The sequence below is a fragment of the Lepus europaeus genome, chromosome 8 (genome assembly GCF_033115175.1).
Source record: "Lepus europaeus isolate LE1 chromosome 8, mLepTim1.pri, whole genome shotgun sequence".
Classification (NCBI taxonomy): domain Eukaryota; kingdom Metazoa; phylum Chordata; class Mammalia; order Lagomorpha; family Leporidae; genus Lepus; species Lepus europaeus.
Window position 1 is genome coordinate 100,841,301 of NC_084834.1, and position 12,709 is coordinate 100,854,009.

At 48.3% G+C, this 12,709-nt stretch overlaps 1 protein-coding gene across 5 annotated transcripts in view; it reads right to left on the reverse strand.

Annotated features, from left to right (window-relative positions):
• Nucleotides 1-12,709, reverse strand: part of SEPTIN11 (septin 11) — a 170,719-nt gene that overhangs the window by 30,524 nt on the left and 127,486 nt on the right. The window contains exon 10 of one of the 5 annotated variants that reach the window (XM_062198631.1): nucleotides 3,491-4,683. The exons of 2 other annotated variants lie outside the window; for them this stretch is intronic. In XM_062198631.1, coding sequence (XP_062054615.1) covers nucleotides 4,680-4,683 — 4 coding nt within the window. In that variant the 3' untranslated portion in view covers nucleotides 3,491-4,679. Of the gene's footprint in view, nucleotides 1-3,490; nucleotides 4,684-4,727; nucleotides 5,333-7,057; nucleotides 9,545-12,709 lie in introns of those variants that run through there. 2 more of the 5 variants (XM_062198630.1, XM_062198629.1) reach the window with 2 other exon arrangements.

The following is a 12,709-nucleotide window of genomic DNA, read 5'->3' on the forward strand; positions in this document are numbered from 1 at the left end:
TTTCTCTTCTATGGTAGAACCAACCACCTCTATGCATCCTGTGTACACATCACATACCTGGGTTTTCCAGGTTGCCCAGTGTAATCATTCTGGAGTTCCTGAAGCAAGAAGGCGTGGTGCTTGAGCGTTACTGCCCAAAGCAGTCTTGCTAGATGCTCAGCCAACACAAAGGGAGCTGGTTTTCCCTTAGTGTGTACATTTTCAACCTGAAAAGGAAGGCCCTGTGCCAAATAAGCACCCTCAAGTTTATATTAGCCTGTGTTAATTGTGTAATTCGCTGTAGCTAAGAATTCTTAATCAAAGTTCAACTTCTAACTCCTCTCAAACTCAACCTTTATATTTCACGTCATGGAAGTTTTGTCTATTGTGTAATTTCTAAAGCCTCAAATTCTTTGAGATTAGCCTTTAAATTCTGTTATTAAGACAGCTTTGGCCACTAGGTGGTGCTTCTAGGAAAAGAAAAGAGGATCTTTAAATTTCTGGGAGAAACTGAATCCCTTGTGGTTAGTATATGGTAACAGGCCTCCTTCCTGAGCCAGTACATGAACATTTGCAGTTTAAGTGGCCATCACTTAAGGTACAGGAAACTTACACCATAATAAGAAGCAAATGATGGGGCTGGCGCTGTGGCATAGCAGGTAAAGCCACCGCCTGCAGTGCCGGCATCCCATATGGGCATCGGTTTATGTCCTGGCTGCTCCACTTCTGATTCAGCTCTCTGCTATGGCTGGGAAAACAGTAGAACATGGCCCAAGTCCTTGGGCCCCTGCACCCTCATGGGAGACCCAGAAGAAGCTCCTGGCTCCTAACTCTGGATCGGTGCAGCTCTGGCCATTGCAGCCAATTGGGGAGTGAACCAGGGATGGAAGACCTCTTTCTCTCTCACCCTTTCAAATAAATTAAATATATATATATAATTTTAAAGATTTTATTTGACAGAGTTACAGGCAGTGAGAGACAGAAAGGCCTTCCTTCCAATGGTTCACTCTCCAAATGGCCGAAACAGCCAGAGCTGTGCCAATCCAAAGGCAGGAGCCAGGTGCTGCTGCTTGGTCTCCCATATGGGTGCAGGGACCCAAGTACTTGGGCCATCCTCCACTGCTATCCCAGGCCACAACAGAGAGCTGGACTGGAAGAGGAGCAACCGGGAGTAAAACCTGGCGCCCATATGGGATGCTGGCACCACAGGCAGAGGATTAACCTAGTGCGCCATGGCACCAGACCAAATAAATTAAATCTTAAAAAAAAAAAAAAAAAAAAAAAAAAAAAAAAACGATAGTTGGACATTAAGTTTCAGCTCAAAACAGAACCAATTTTCCACTTTTTTGTCCTAGAGTTGTGTGCAGACCCACAGAGTAACCTAGAAATACCCAAGTCCTCAGCCCTTGCTTTTAGTTTGAGTTAGAGTTGACCATTAGAACAGAAGTGCTTGATAAGAATTACTCTTTACTTGAAAAGGTATGATAAGTCATCAAGAGTGTCTTATCAGAAATTTGAGAAGAGCGCATGACTCTACTTAGTTCCCAGGAACATCTAAGTTCAGGATGAAGAGAGAACCTCTTTCTTCCCGTTGGCTTAATATATAACCTCATAGCAAATCCCATGCCCGAATGGCTGACCTTACTGTGTGCACACAGGCAGTAGTAGAAAAGCATTTGGAGTAGTCCTAGACCCAGGGAACTGGCTTCTCATTCTTTGGAAACATGTTCAGGGCAACCTTAGGCTAGCAACCACTGAAATGTGACTGCTGGTGAATGGACAGTTAGCTTGCAGGATAGGATGTCTTTCGAGAAGTTAACGTAGAAAGGGCTTACCTTTTCCTTTACTCCAGAAATTTGCTATGCTTATAAGACAAAGTGCAATTCATAGTGCATGGCTACACCCCCAGCACTGATGTAAGCCTGGTGTAATATACAGTGAAATACTCGGAAAGGAGGGAAGTGTATGTACATAACGTGAATGTTTAAACAAGCAGCTTGAACTGCAACTCTGAAACCATACTGAGAATGAATGGGGTAAGCCCAGCTCCATGGATATTCTGCTTTCCCCGTACATACTCACTTGTTCTTTGTGGTTCAAGGGCCACCACATAGCTTCTACCTCCCCTAATCTAGGTCCCATAATTTTCAAAGAGGTTCCACAGTGGACTGAAAGTAAGTGATGTGAGCTAGATACTAAACCTTTTGAACCTCACATAATGTTCCACGGACATCTTTGTACAGAGCTGTTGGAATAGCAAGGTTGGCAAAGGGCAGTGAAGGGATAGCTAGACTTACACATGAACACATTTGATCCTTCTGTCAGCCCTGGGCGTGCCAGTTGCTGGCTAGGGATTGATCTGAAAGCCAGGTGGAATGAGTCACAAGGACTACATAGGATAGTCTTAAGAATTCAAGCACAAGGATCTTCAAAGTGAGCCACACTGCCATTGCTGTGCATCTCCAGGGTGGAAAGATGGTAAGACTTTTGCAAAACAGGTGATCTAAATACCTACATGGCGAAAATTATGCACTTAGCTTTTCAGATCTCCAGAACTGTTTGCCCATGATCTGGGCCAAAATTAAAATAAGGAAGAAGGAAAGTTTCACTTGGTCAGTACTGCCCGGGGTGTGGTGGGGAGTTTGGTCATACTTACTGGGATGAGGAATTGTTTTATCTGCCCTAGCCCAGCACTTCCTGATTCAGAAGGGCAGCTCTCTCCTTTAAAGGCTGGCTGTGTATCTACAGACCATCAAGACTACACTTGGGTAAGCAGGCAGTGCATCTGAAATCAAGCAGTATCTTTTAAAGATTGAAAAATAAAAGGCCTGCTGCCAGTGGAAACAGGTACCAGTGGCCCTTTTCTCCCTGCGTTTCTCTTCTACGTTCTAGTTCAAGATAAGCCAGTCATTTTTATCATTGCTGATAATTATCCTGGGATGGTTTCACATCCTTTGGTAGGTCAGCCAGGAGAACTTGAGAAGTCGTCCATTATCAGCACTGGAGAAAGGGCACCATCTGAGGGACAATGCCAACTCGATGGCAGTCATCTCAGGCGAGCCAGGGCGAGGCGCTCAGCCCCGTGGGGTCAGGCCCAGCCTTTCCTAGGTAACTGGACAGAGGCCAACCTACCTTATAACCTCTTAGGACCACTCTGTTCCTTGCCCTCCCCTGTCAAGATGACGATGCTTATACTTCTAACCAGGGGGCCACAATGGGAACAGGTACAAAGACTACACATGTCTGTATGCTCAAAAAGATGCTAATTTGATTTTTATACATTGCTTAAAAACATACCTTTACAACCTGATGTAGAATGTTTTCAAAATGAGAGGATAAAGCTGGTATTAAAATATTAAGAGCTTCAGAGTAACATCAATTGTACTTAACGATTACAGTGGTCTCACACTAGGAAATACATATTTAACCTATAAACTGACAATATGCCATGCTCCCCCTCCCCTCCCCACCCACAGGTCACATCACTAGCAGATCCCTGTCCTTACGGATTGGGTAGGCTGCAGGGGATGGTTCTTGACTCATGTTTTGATCACTAATAGCACAGGTGAATCCCACTTTACTTGTATTTAGTAACAGTTTCTGTCTAAGAAAGCTGCTGGCCAGCATGTCATCCAATTGCTCCAAGTAACCTCTTTCTAGGAATTAGATGATTCAAGAGGCAGGGGCTGTGGTTTCATCCTCTCACTGCCCGGCAGGGGCACGTGGTGCCTTTTTTTTTTCCAGAGGGAGACCCTCGTGGGGATCGAGACCAAATGCAATAAATAGTATTTTCATGATCTGCCTTCCACGGGGCTGAAGAATGAAGATGGGAATATGCAAAGCCATAGACAAACAATGGAAGGTAACTCAAAATGCATGTCCATGCTGCACAGTAGTTAGCAATTTGAAAAGTGTCCCTTGAGTATAGAAACTTCCTGAGAGGTGAAGACAAATCTAGTAGTCAGCATGAGCCGTGCCAGGCGCACAGCACACGCGTTTTGGGACGTGAGTGGTTTTAAGGGATTCAGTGGTTTGATTCACAGCAATTATTTTTTGCAGATGTTGTGGGCAAAGCCACCTGGGTGACTGGGAAGACCGTGTGAATCAGACCACTGTGCAACAAACAGTGCTGTTCTCTGGGAGAGGATATGTACTTGCTTGCGCTTCATTTCCCGTGGCTCAGGACTTGTGGGTCCTGGTCAAGAACTGCGGACACAATGGAAAGCAGAGCTTCACAACAAATACAAAGGCAGGGCTGGGCCAGAAAGTTATTTTCAGGAATCTTTAAATATAAACTGCACCCGGAGGCAGAAACATCATCCACCCAGCACTAGTACGTCTTAACATGATGAAGGCTTGTTGGTCAAAACCCTAGCAACAAAGGTTTTCTTTTTTAAGTTGGGTCCAAGAAGAGGAACACATATTGAACAAAATTTTGTGACTTCAACTTCATTTAAATTTCCCCTTGAAGTGAACTTCAAACTGGCGTAATTTTGATACCAGAAGTCAGTTTGAACAACCAATACAAAAAAAGAACTGACTAAACTGGACATTGTCCCTCCCACCCCCCTCAAACAGAATCCCAAACCCAAAACAACTTATATAAAGGATGCAGGTAACAAAAAAAAGTCAAATAAAATAACAATGGTTCCTGAATTGAAAGGAGGGATGCCCAGTTCTCTCTGTCAAGAGGCAGCTGGTCAGCTGAAAAATAAAAACATTATATCAATAGGACACGCCAAAGAAAAATCCACCAGCTCTCTGTTCATGCAGTAACTAAAATCCCAAACACCAAAGCAACCCACAAAAGTGACCAAAGGAAGGAAGAAGTGGCCCCGATCTTTTGACCTGCTGAAGGCTGAGGATCCTGGTGGGGCTGTTCGGATTGTTGTTCACGGGACAGGGAGGTCAGGAGTTACGAGATCAAGGTCGTGGGCCCCAGAGCTGGCGGCCCCTCGCCTCAGACCTGCTGTCTTCAGTCCACACGTTCTTGGATCAGCAGCTTCAAGGACATGACAGCTAAGCGAGAGGATCCTAGCGCAAGACCTTGGGGCTTGGCCCCAGTTCTCTGCTTCATTCAGTTTCCTCTGAATGAGTATGGTTACGTATTACTGTCTCGGGGAGTGACAAGTCACTTCAGGGTCCACTATGGGCAGTGGTTTGTAAACAGACATTGACAGACACAAACAGCGGTGCGATGTTTGACCCAGACTTTAAAAGAATAGGAGGCGATGGTGGCAATGAGGTAACTCTTCCCCAACGCGTGTCAACAGACAGCTCCTGCTCTTCTAAGGCTCTATGTCCATTAGGAGAGAGTGGGGCTTGTCAACGGGATGATTACATAAAGAAGAAGCTACAGAAGAGAAAACAGAAAGGTTGATTCAAAAGGTGGCTCTTAAAGGCTTCCAAAGAAACAAAAGGAGCTTCTCTACAACAAGCTGCGAAAGGGACAGCGCTGTGCAGGGAGTGACTTTACCTAGCGCGGCCGGAGGGGGAACACGCATGGCAGCACTGTGACCGCGGGTGGGACGTGGGACGCGACCTCTACGGCCCCCAAGGCTTGCAAATCGGCCGGGGGCAGGAGTGGCGGGGAGGTGGCAGGCACGGTATGTGAGTACGGACACCAGACAGCCAGTGTATCTTGGAGGAGTTGGTGCCACTCGATGGCAGCATTTGAAGCCCAGCACCCAAGGCGCGAAAGCGTGCGCTTCTATCACTCTCATTTCCTTTATGCCCAACGTAACAAGCACGTGCACACACGCATGACCGAGCAGTGACTGAGAAGAACTCACAAAAGGGCACACAAAACACTGTTTGGGTAAAAATATATTTTCCCCTGCTTTATGTCTTGGCACGAGTGATATATGCATAGATTGCCAGTCCACACTCTCCTACCGTAACAGACACCAGATTACTGAACACGTCGCTAAGTGATCACGTTCATACTTGAAAAACGATATGCTTCACATCGATACAAGTATTTTAGTTTCTTAAAAAAAGACAAGTGTCTACCATGCGGCTTACATACATGACAATTCTGTATTAACACTGAAAGTGGGTTACACAACAGTCTTAGAAAACACACCGGTTATTTTTCAAACAGAAAAATGACAAGAATCTACAAACTACAGTTTAAGGCATATCAGCATATTTTTAAGAGAAAGAGACGAAGTTCTAATGCTGTTCACAGCTTAATTTTCAATTTATTTTTGAAAATTCCCTTCATACGGACCAACAAACAAGACCTTGGAGGTCATAATTCCCACTAGAGAGTCCTCAAATCCATGTCCTGTCACCGGAACCAGGACTTCTGGAAGCTGATAGAATTCCAGACACTCACAATGGCCAAGCAAAGGAATGGGAACGGACTCTGGGTAGGGACCACACGGAGACGGGGACGTGACTCGGGCGTGACTCGGGAGCAACCGAAAACCCCACGTTGACAGTCAGCTGGTTTATGAAACACTTGCGGGAGAGGTCAGCCAAGTGAGGGAACCATGGCTTTGCACTGGAGGGGCACGGGATATGGAGACCATGTGTGACCACTGGTGAGTTACAAAACAGAGGAGCCTGTGCCCGGTAGCTCCTTTCCCTGGCTGAGAATCCATTTTGGACGAAACCTTGACCAATTAAGATAGAGCCTAAGCTGGGAAAACAGTGTCTGAATTGCCAAAAATTCCCCCACCATATCCTACAGCCTGTACAACCATTAGATGCAGCTAACATCCAGAAGAAGCAAAAAGATGGGGAGACCCGGGGGTGGGGAAGTCAGATCAAAATGTAAAAAATACAAGCACTGGGGCAGTTAGCACCAGGGAGACACCCTGAAGACTAAAAAAAAATAAATAAAGTCGGTGGTCAGAAAGGTAGCCTGGCTGAAAGCTGCCCCCCCCCCCCCTCGTTGATTTTCCAGTGTGGAAGGTGGCATTTTCTCACTCGAGCTTTACTTCATTGACAGAATCAAGGACTCCATAATACCCAAGGATGCCCATGATGCTGTGCTGAACACAGGCTGGGGTTAGCAATTTCTAACTGCCACATTGAAATCCAGGAGTTGAATTTACGTGGTGGTTGTGAAAAAAAAAAATACATACATATATATAAATTTGGCCATTTTAAATATATTGGTTTGTTTTTTTTTTTATTAAACAAAAGCTGTTGACATCATCACCCACCCCCGCCAAAAGAAAGAAAAAGAACCCACCCACCCCATCTGTTGTCCCTAATTTTAAAAAGATCTCAAAAGTTTCTTTCTACTGTACTTACATGCAAAGGCGAAAGCACATCCAATTAGATTTGAGGGTATCATTTATTCCGTGCAGAGCCAAGGACTACTGTGAAAAAAGGCATAGATACAGAAAGAAAAAAGAGCAGCAGTAACAAACTAAACAGGCATGGGAGCAGTGGTGGAAAAAGTTGAGAAGCAACACATTAAAAAAAAAAAAAAAGATAGCTTCTATGTTTCTTTTGCCTTCCTATTCCCTGCCTCTCCATGTGATATTTTCCTGTGAAAAATTTAACGCCAAAAGATAAAAAAATAAAAAATAAAAAAAACCCCATCCAATTCAATCAATAATCTTGGAATCAAAAAGTCAACTGCGTGCCTTTCATTGTTAGGTTCATTTTAGTGATGCAAGACGCAGGATTTTTAAAGGTGGATGTTCTGTCACAAGGCACAAAAAATGCTCAAACAAGCAGGGGTTGGAACAAGCAAACCACAGACATTCAGGCTTTTGTTTGGGGCGCGGCACATGAACAGATGCAGCCACGGTTAGAGTCAGCATGCCGTCTAGTGCTTGGCTGCTCCACGCTAGCTCCAGTCCACGGCTAGTAAAACGAAGCAAAAACAGAAGAAGCGCAAACAAAACCACTGGTCCAGTTGCTGCGAACCCGTAAAAACAGCTGCTGCTTCGAGTTTGCAGGTTCCCAGCTTAGCTCGGGCTGCAATGAAACGGATTTCCTTACTTTGCCTAATTAAGCCTACATCCCTTCATGGGAGACCGTTCCTTCAATCCTTTACCTGCAGCTCAGGATGAAAGAAAGGGCCACCTCTCTCTGTTGGAATTCAATAGAGACAAAGTTTTTAAAACATGTGCAAGAGAGAGGAGGTGCAGCATCCTCTACTCTATTTACTGAGGGGCTAAGGAAGGCCGACAGGAAAACGGAGAGCTCAAGTACTGGGTTCGTGAGAAATGGTACCTCCCATCTAAGAAACAGGAGACCAGAAAGTGAGAGAGAAAGCTGGGGCATCTTGTGAGTAGGGGTCGGGGGAGGGAGGACGAAGCCAATGAAAGGCTTCAGGGAGGACTAGCAGAAACCAGATGAACCGTGTGCTTTCCCATACAGACCAGGGATACAGTCCCTGTCCTGACCCTCAATGAGGCCACAAGGAGCAGGTGCAGCCAGGTGTGTGCAGGGCCCAGGTGAGGCAAACACCTTCGGGACAACTGGATTGGAAACCCCAGCTGCTCTGTTCCGTCTGCCTTTACCACCAAATGCGGAAAGGAGCCCAAGCGAGTTGGATGTGAGGCTGGGGGCCGCTGGCTGGGCTCCCGCGCTGGGCTGCGTTCCTTCCCACCTCCTGCTTCAACCGCCAAGCGCACGTGTGCGCTGCACCCTGCACAGCAAGTGCGCCATCGGCACAACCTGCGGGCGTTCTCTAGCCACGATTAGGGTCAAGGTGCGCCAGAACGACCCCTCTTCCGGAGCCGTGCACCACGTCCTCCCCTGCAGCCTGCTGAGAGCCCACAGGTGCATTCGGGAAAGAGTCCTCAATGTCAGGAAGTGGTAAGGAGGCGGTGGAAAACCCATGACGGTAGCAGAAGGCTCCTGTGCTAAGCGAGGCCACCGGCACACCTGGTGAACATCGCCACCTGGTGCTGGCTCCGGTCCGCTCCAGCCGGGCTGGACTCTGGGAAGAGGGTGTTCAGACGCAGTCTCGCACCGCTCTGTCTGAACAGATGCCCCCAAGTTCGGGCCGCAGAACGTTAGCGCTGAAGATGAACTCACACCAGCGACAAGTCCTAGGGGAAGCGGGCTCCCCGCTCTGCCTACCTACTCGTCTGCCTCGGCTGGGGCGGGGGGGTGCGGAGGAGAGACCGTGAGTGCAGGGTCTGTGCGGTCGCAGAGGTGGGGAAGGGAGGATATGCAAGTTCTCATGGCTACCCAGGGCTTTAGCTCAGCGGCTGAGGCGGTGAGAAGTCTCCATGTCAGTCGTGCAGGCAGCCTCTGACCCCGCGGTCCTTGATCCAAAGCGACACACAAGGAACAGGCATGCTTCCTGCTGCCATTCGGAAGGCTCACAAAAAGCCAATCACGTACTGTCCAGATGCACAGGGCTCTCGCTGTTACTCCCTTGTTCTGTCATTCCCAACACCCGACAAAACAGTCAGCAAAACGAGTTAAGAGTTACTGGTGTTTGGGGAAGGGTAAAAAAACAAAAACAAAAACAAAACAAAAAACCAAAATAAAACCAAAGGGCACAGACGGCAGAGGTACACTATTACTGCCAAAGCAGGCGAATGCGGAGCGTCCTTGGCTTGCCAGGCTTTATGTGAAGCTTGCACTGCAAGTTAAAAAACAAAAAAGTTAGAAATGATAATAAATAAAAAAAGAAAGGAAAATTAGGAGCGCCAGCACCAGCACCAGCACTTGGCGGCGGCGAACGCTCATGCAATGATTACGGGGCCGACAGAAATTAAAACCAAACATTCGAGTAGGCTACTCTACGAGACAAGCAGAAGCAGCCTGTGACACGGAGTTGGAGAGCACACGGTTAGTCTCCATCTGCACGTAACTCAGACGTCACGAGTGACTTCTTGACACCGCTGCGTGTTCCAGTGGGAAGATGGACTGTTTGGCTTTTTTGTTTACTCAAATAACACAGAACTATGACCCCTTAGGTTTGGGCACCGCGTGAGTTTCGTCTTGCACTTCGGAGCTGCTGAAGGAGCCAGAGAACAAACATACAATGAACGCCTTGGAACAAACGACAGAAAGGTCTGAAGGAGCACGGGGTCTGGGATACAGCGGGTGGAAGACATGCTATTAATCCAGGCCAAGTGTACACGGTTGCAGCTACAGTGATGCCAGGAGCTTGCAACGCCAAACTCAAGATCCATGTGGCTAAGGCAAGTTCAACACGTGCAACTTTATATCCCTCAGCAAGAACTTAAAAAAAAAATCAGAAAGATGAATGGGCGGTTTCAAACTGCGGTTATTAGATATTGCGATGAATTTGACCGTTTTCTCTTGGGAGAGATGAATGTTGACCAGCAAACACCTGCAGGCCATCGTGCGAATGGTTTCCTGAAGATGAACAATGTCCACCCGGCAACTTACCCCCAGGCCGTCCCGCCACTGCGGTGGAGCCGCAAACAAGAAAGTGACTTGGTGGCCAGGGACGGCCGCAGGTGGGGCCCAGCTAATGGCAAGGGCAGGGTTAGTTCTACAGTTTCTGCAATCCTAGGAGATGTTAGACAGGCTCATGCCACTACAGGCCAGGGAGAAGGATCGAGCCTTACCTACATTTTAAACAAAAAGGAGCATGTCAATAGAATAGGAAAAAACAGGATTTCAAGCTATTAGGAGAAAGAAGTCGCGCTCTGAAGTAGACACAGAGCGGGTTAATAAATAAGCATCGCTGTGTAAATGTTCTACCTAGGACAAAGCCAGCTCCTGAGTGGCATGTGTGCCAACTCTTGTGCCCACACAGGGCTGCCGGGGCTGCCCTGGCGACTGTCCTTGTGGTCCTCTCTGACCGTCACCCTCCAATGCCATGGGAAGGAAGAGGTGTGGAATTTAAACCCCCCCCCCACACACACACACACTTCAGGCCTCAAACTGGCAGTTGCTTTCATTGTACAAGTGGGCAAATGTTGGGGTTGGGGGGGAGGGTCAACGCCTGGAGGGGGTGACACACTAAGACAGCTGTCACCATCCGGAGCACATGCGGATGCCTCTGGTGAACCAGAGTCAGACGAACGCCATTCATAAGTGAGGACGCACAAATAAGGCTAAAATAGAACTCGCACGGACGTCACACACGCTTCCAGAGCGCGATGCATTGGTAAGGCCCCAGCATGAGAACAAAATAAGCTAACGTGTTCAGAAGGGCAAGGGCGAAAAACCTCCCGCCACTGGGGAGCTGGTGACTGAACGGGCGAAAGTCCCCCTTGGAAGCGTTACTGCTTAAAGGCACATCTAGGACGGCGCGAGAGTCTCTTGACATTGCTGGTCTCTCATGAACAAAAACCTTGCACCTTGGTGCACTTCAGTGCTTCGGGTTAAAAAAACTTGACTTTGGGTTCCCTAAGCTGTGAGTCCGCAGCTTTGCCTGTTTCGTTCACGTCTGCGGACACCTGTGTGTATGCACACTCGTGCTCACACCCCCGATTTTTATCTTGGCACAGCCCGGATCCCCGAGGGTATGGTAGCAGACAGCTGGAAGACTCCCCAGCCCTCCGACCATCTCCTGAGTGTCTCCTTAGCCACTCTCCCACCACACACAGCTACAATGGGTTTTCTCGAACTGGAGGATCAGAATCCAGGCAACTGTGCTTCTCTGAATTAGTCCAGAGTCACACAATTCTGGGCCCTTGGACTCCCTGTGCCTGTGCCGGCCTCATCCAGCCCAACACTCCCATTCCTGCTACTGTGCTCTCTGCACCCCCAGAGCCTGCACGGTCCGGGCGAGGCCAGGCCCTGCACTGTGCAGTTCACTCCTGACTGCAGGCACCGTCACAGGACTCCTTGGAAGGGAGCCTCGTGCGTTGTCAGCCAGGACTACTGGGCAGCAGCGCCAAGCTCAGGGGCGGCCTCTGTCACTGTGCAGATCTCACTCCCGTGCACTCTGTGCCTGAACAGAGCGGTGCCCTGCCCACTCGGGTGCCAGTATTGCTTTGTTTCCTTAGTTGCTGGCTTCCCCCCGGAACCGGGCCATCTAAGGATGAAGAGTGAGAATCGGGACAAGCTATGGGTCGCTCTGGCCGCCCGGAGAGCAGCACACGTTAAACAGACCAGGGAGGGAGGTGTCCCTGGATTTGTCACTGGGCCACCACAGCGGGACACCCCTTAAGGTGCCCTCACCAATAGCGACTGTCAGAGACAGCCGCACTCCCTTCTTCAAAAGGATCCAGAGGAGAGCTTCGACCCACGGGAGAATTTTAAGGAGGCCTGACTCTCCGGCTGGACGCAGGCAGCTGCTACTGGAATGTCTGAGGATGGGACGACTCGGCAGCAGCCTGGGACCCTTTGGCACGTTAAGTCAAGGTCACATTGGAAAATGTTCTGTGAGCGATTCTAGATAGGACTGGAGGGCTGCCAGGGGTGTCTTCGCTGGATGCATGGTTCCACTCCACTGCACAATAGAACAATTTATCATGCTGCTGAATTTAGAGGAAACCTAGTGGCCACTGGCAGCGCTTCCAAGCAGGTCCTTTTGGGAACAGACTGGCAATGACTGGCTCACCAAGGCTTACGACACGGAGTAGGAAGAGAACTTTACAATCGTTTTTCTAGGATGTGCCTTATCAAAAGTCACGAGAATCGTCTCCCGTGGGTTCTGCAGAGAAAGAAACCTGTCTTCTCCAGGAATCCTAGTGTTTGGTGCAAAAGCTGCTACGGGAGACGGCAGGTCACTCCAGTCCTGATTGCTTGCTCAGCGTGCCCAGGTTGGGTCAGTTAATCTCTGTGTACCCTTTAAAAATACTTTAAAAACCTTTTAGCATCT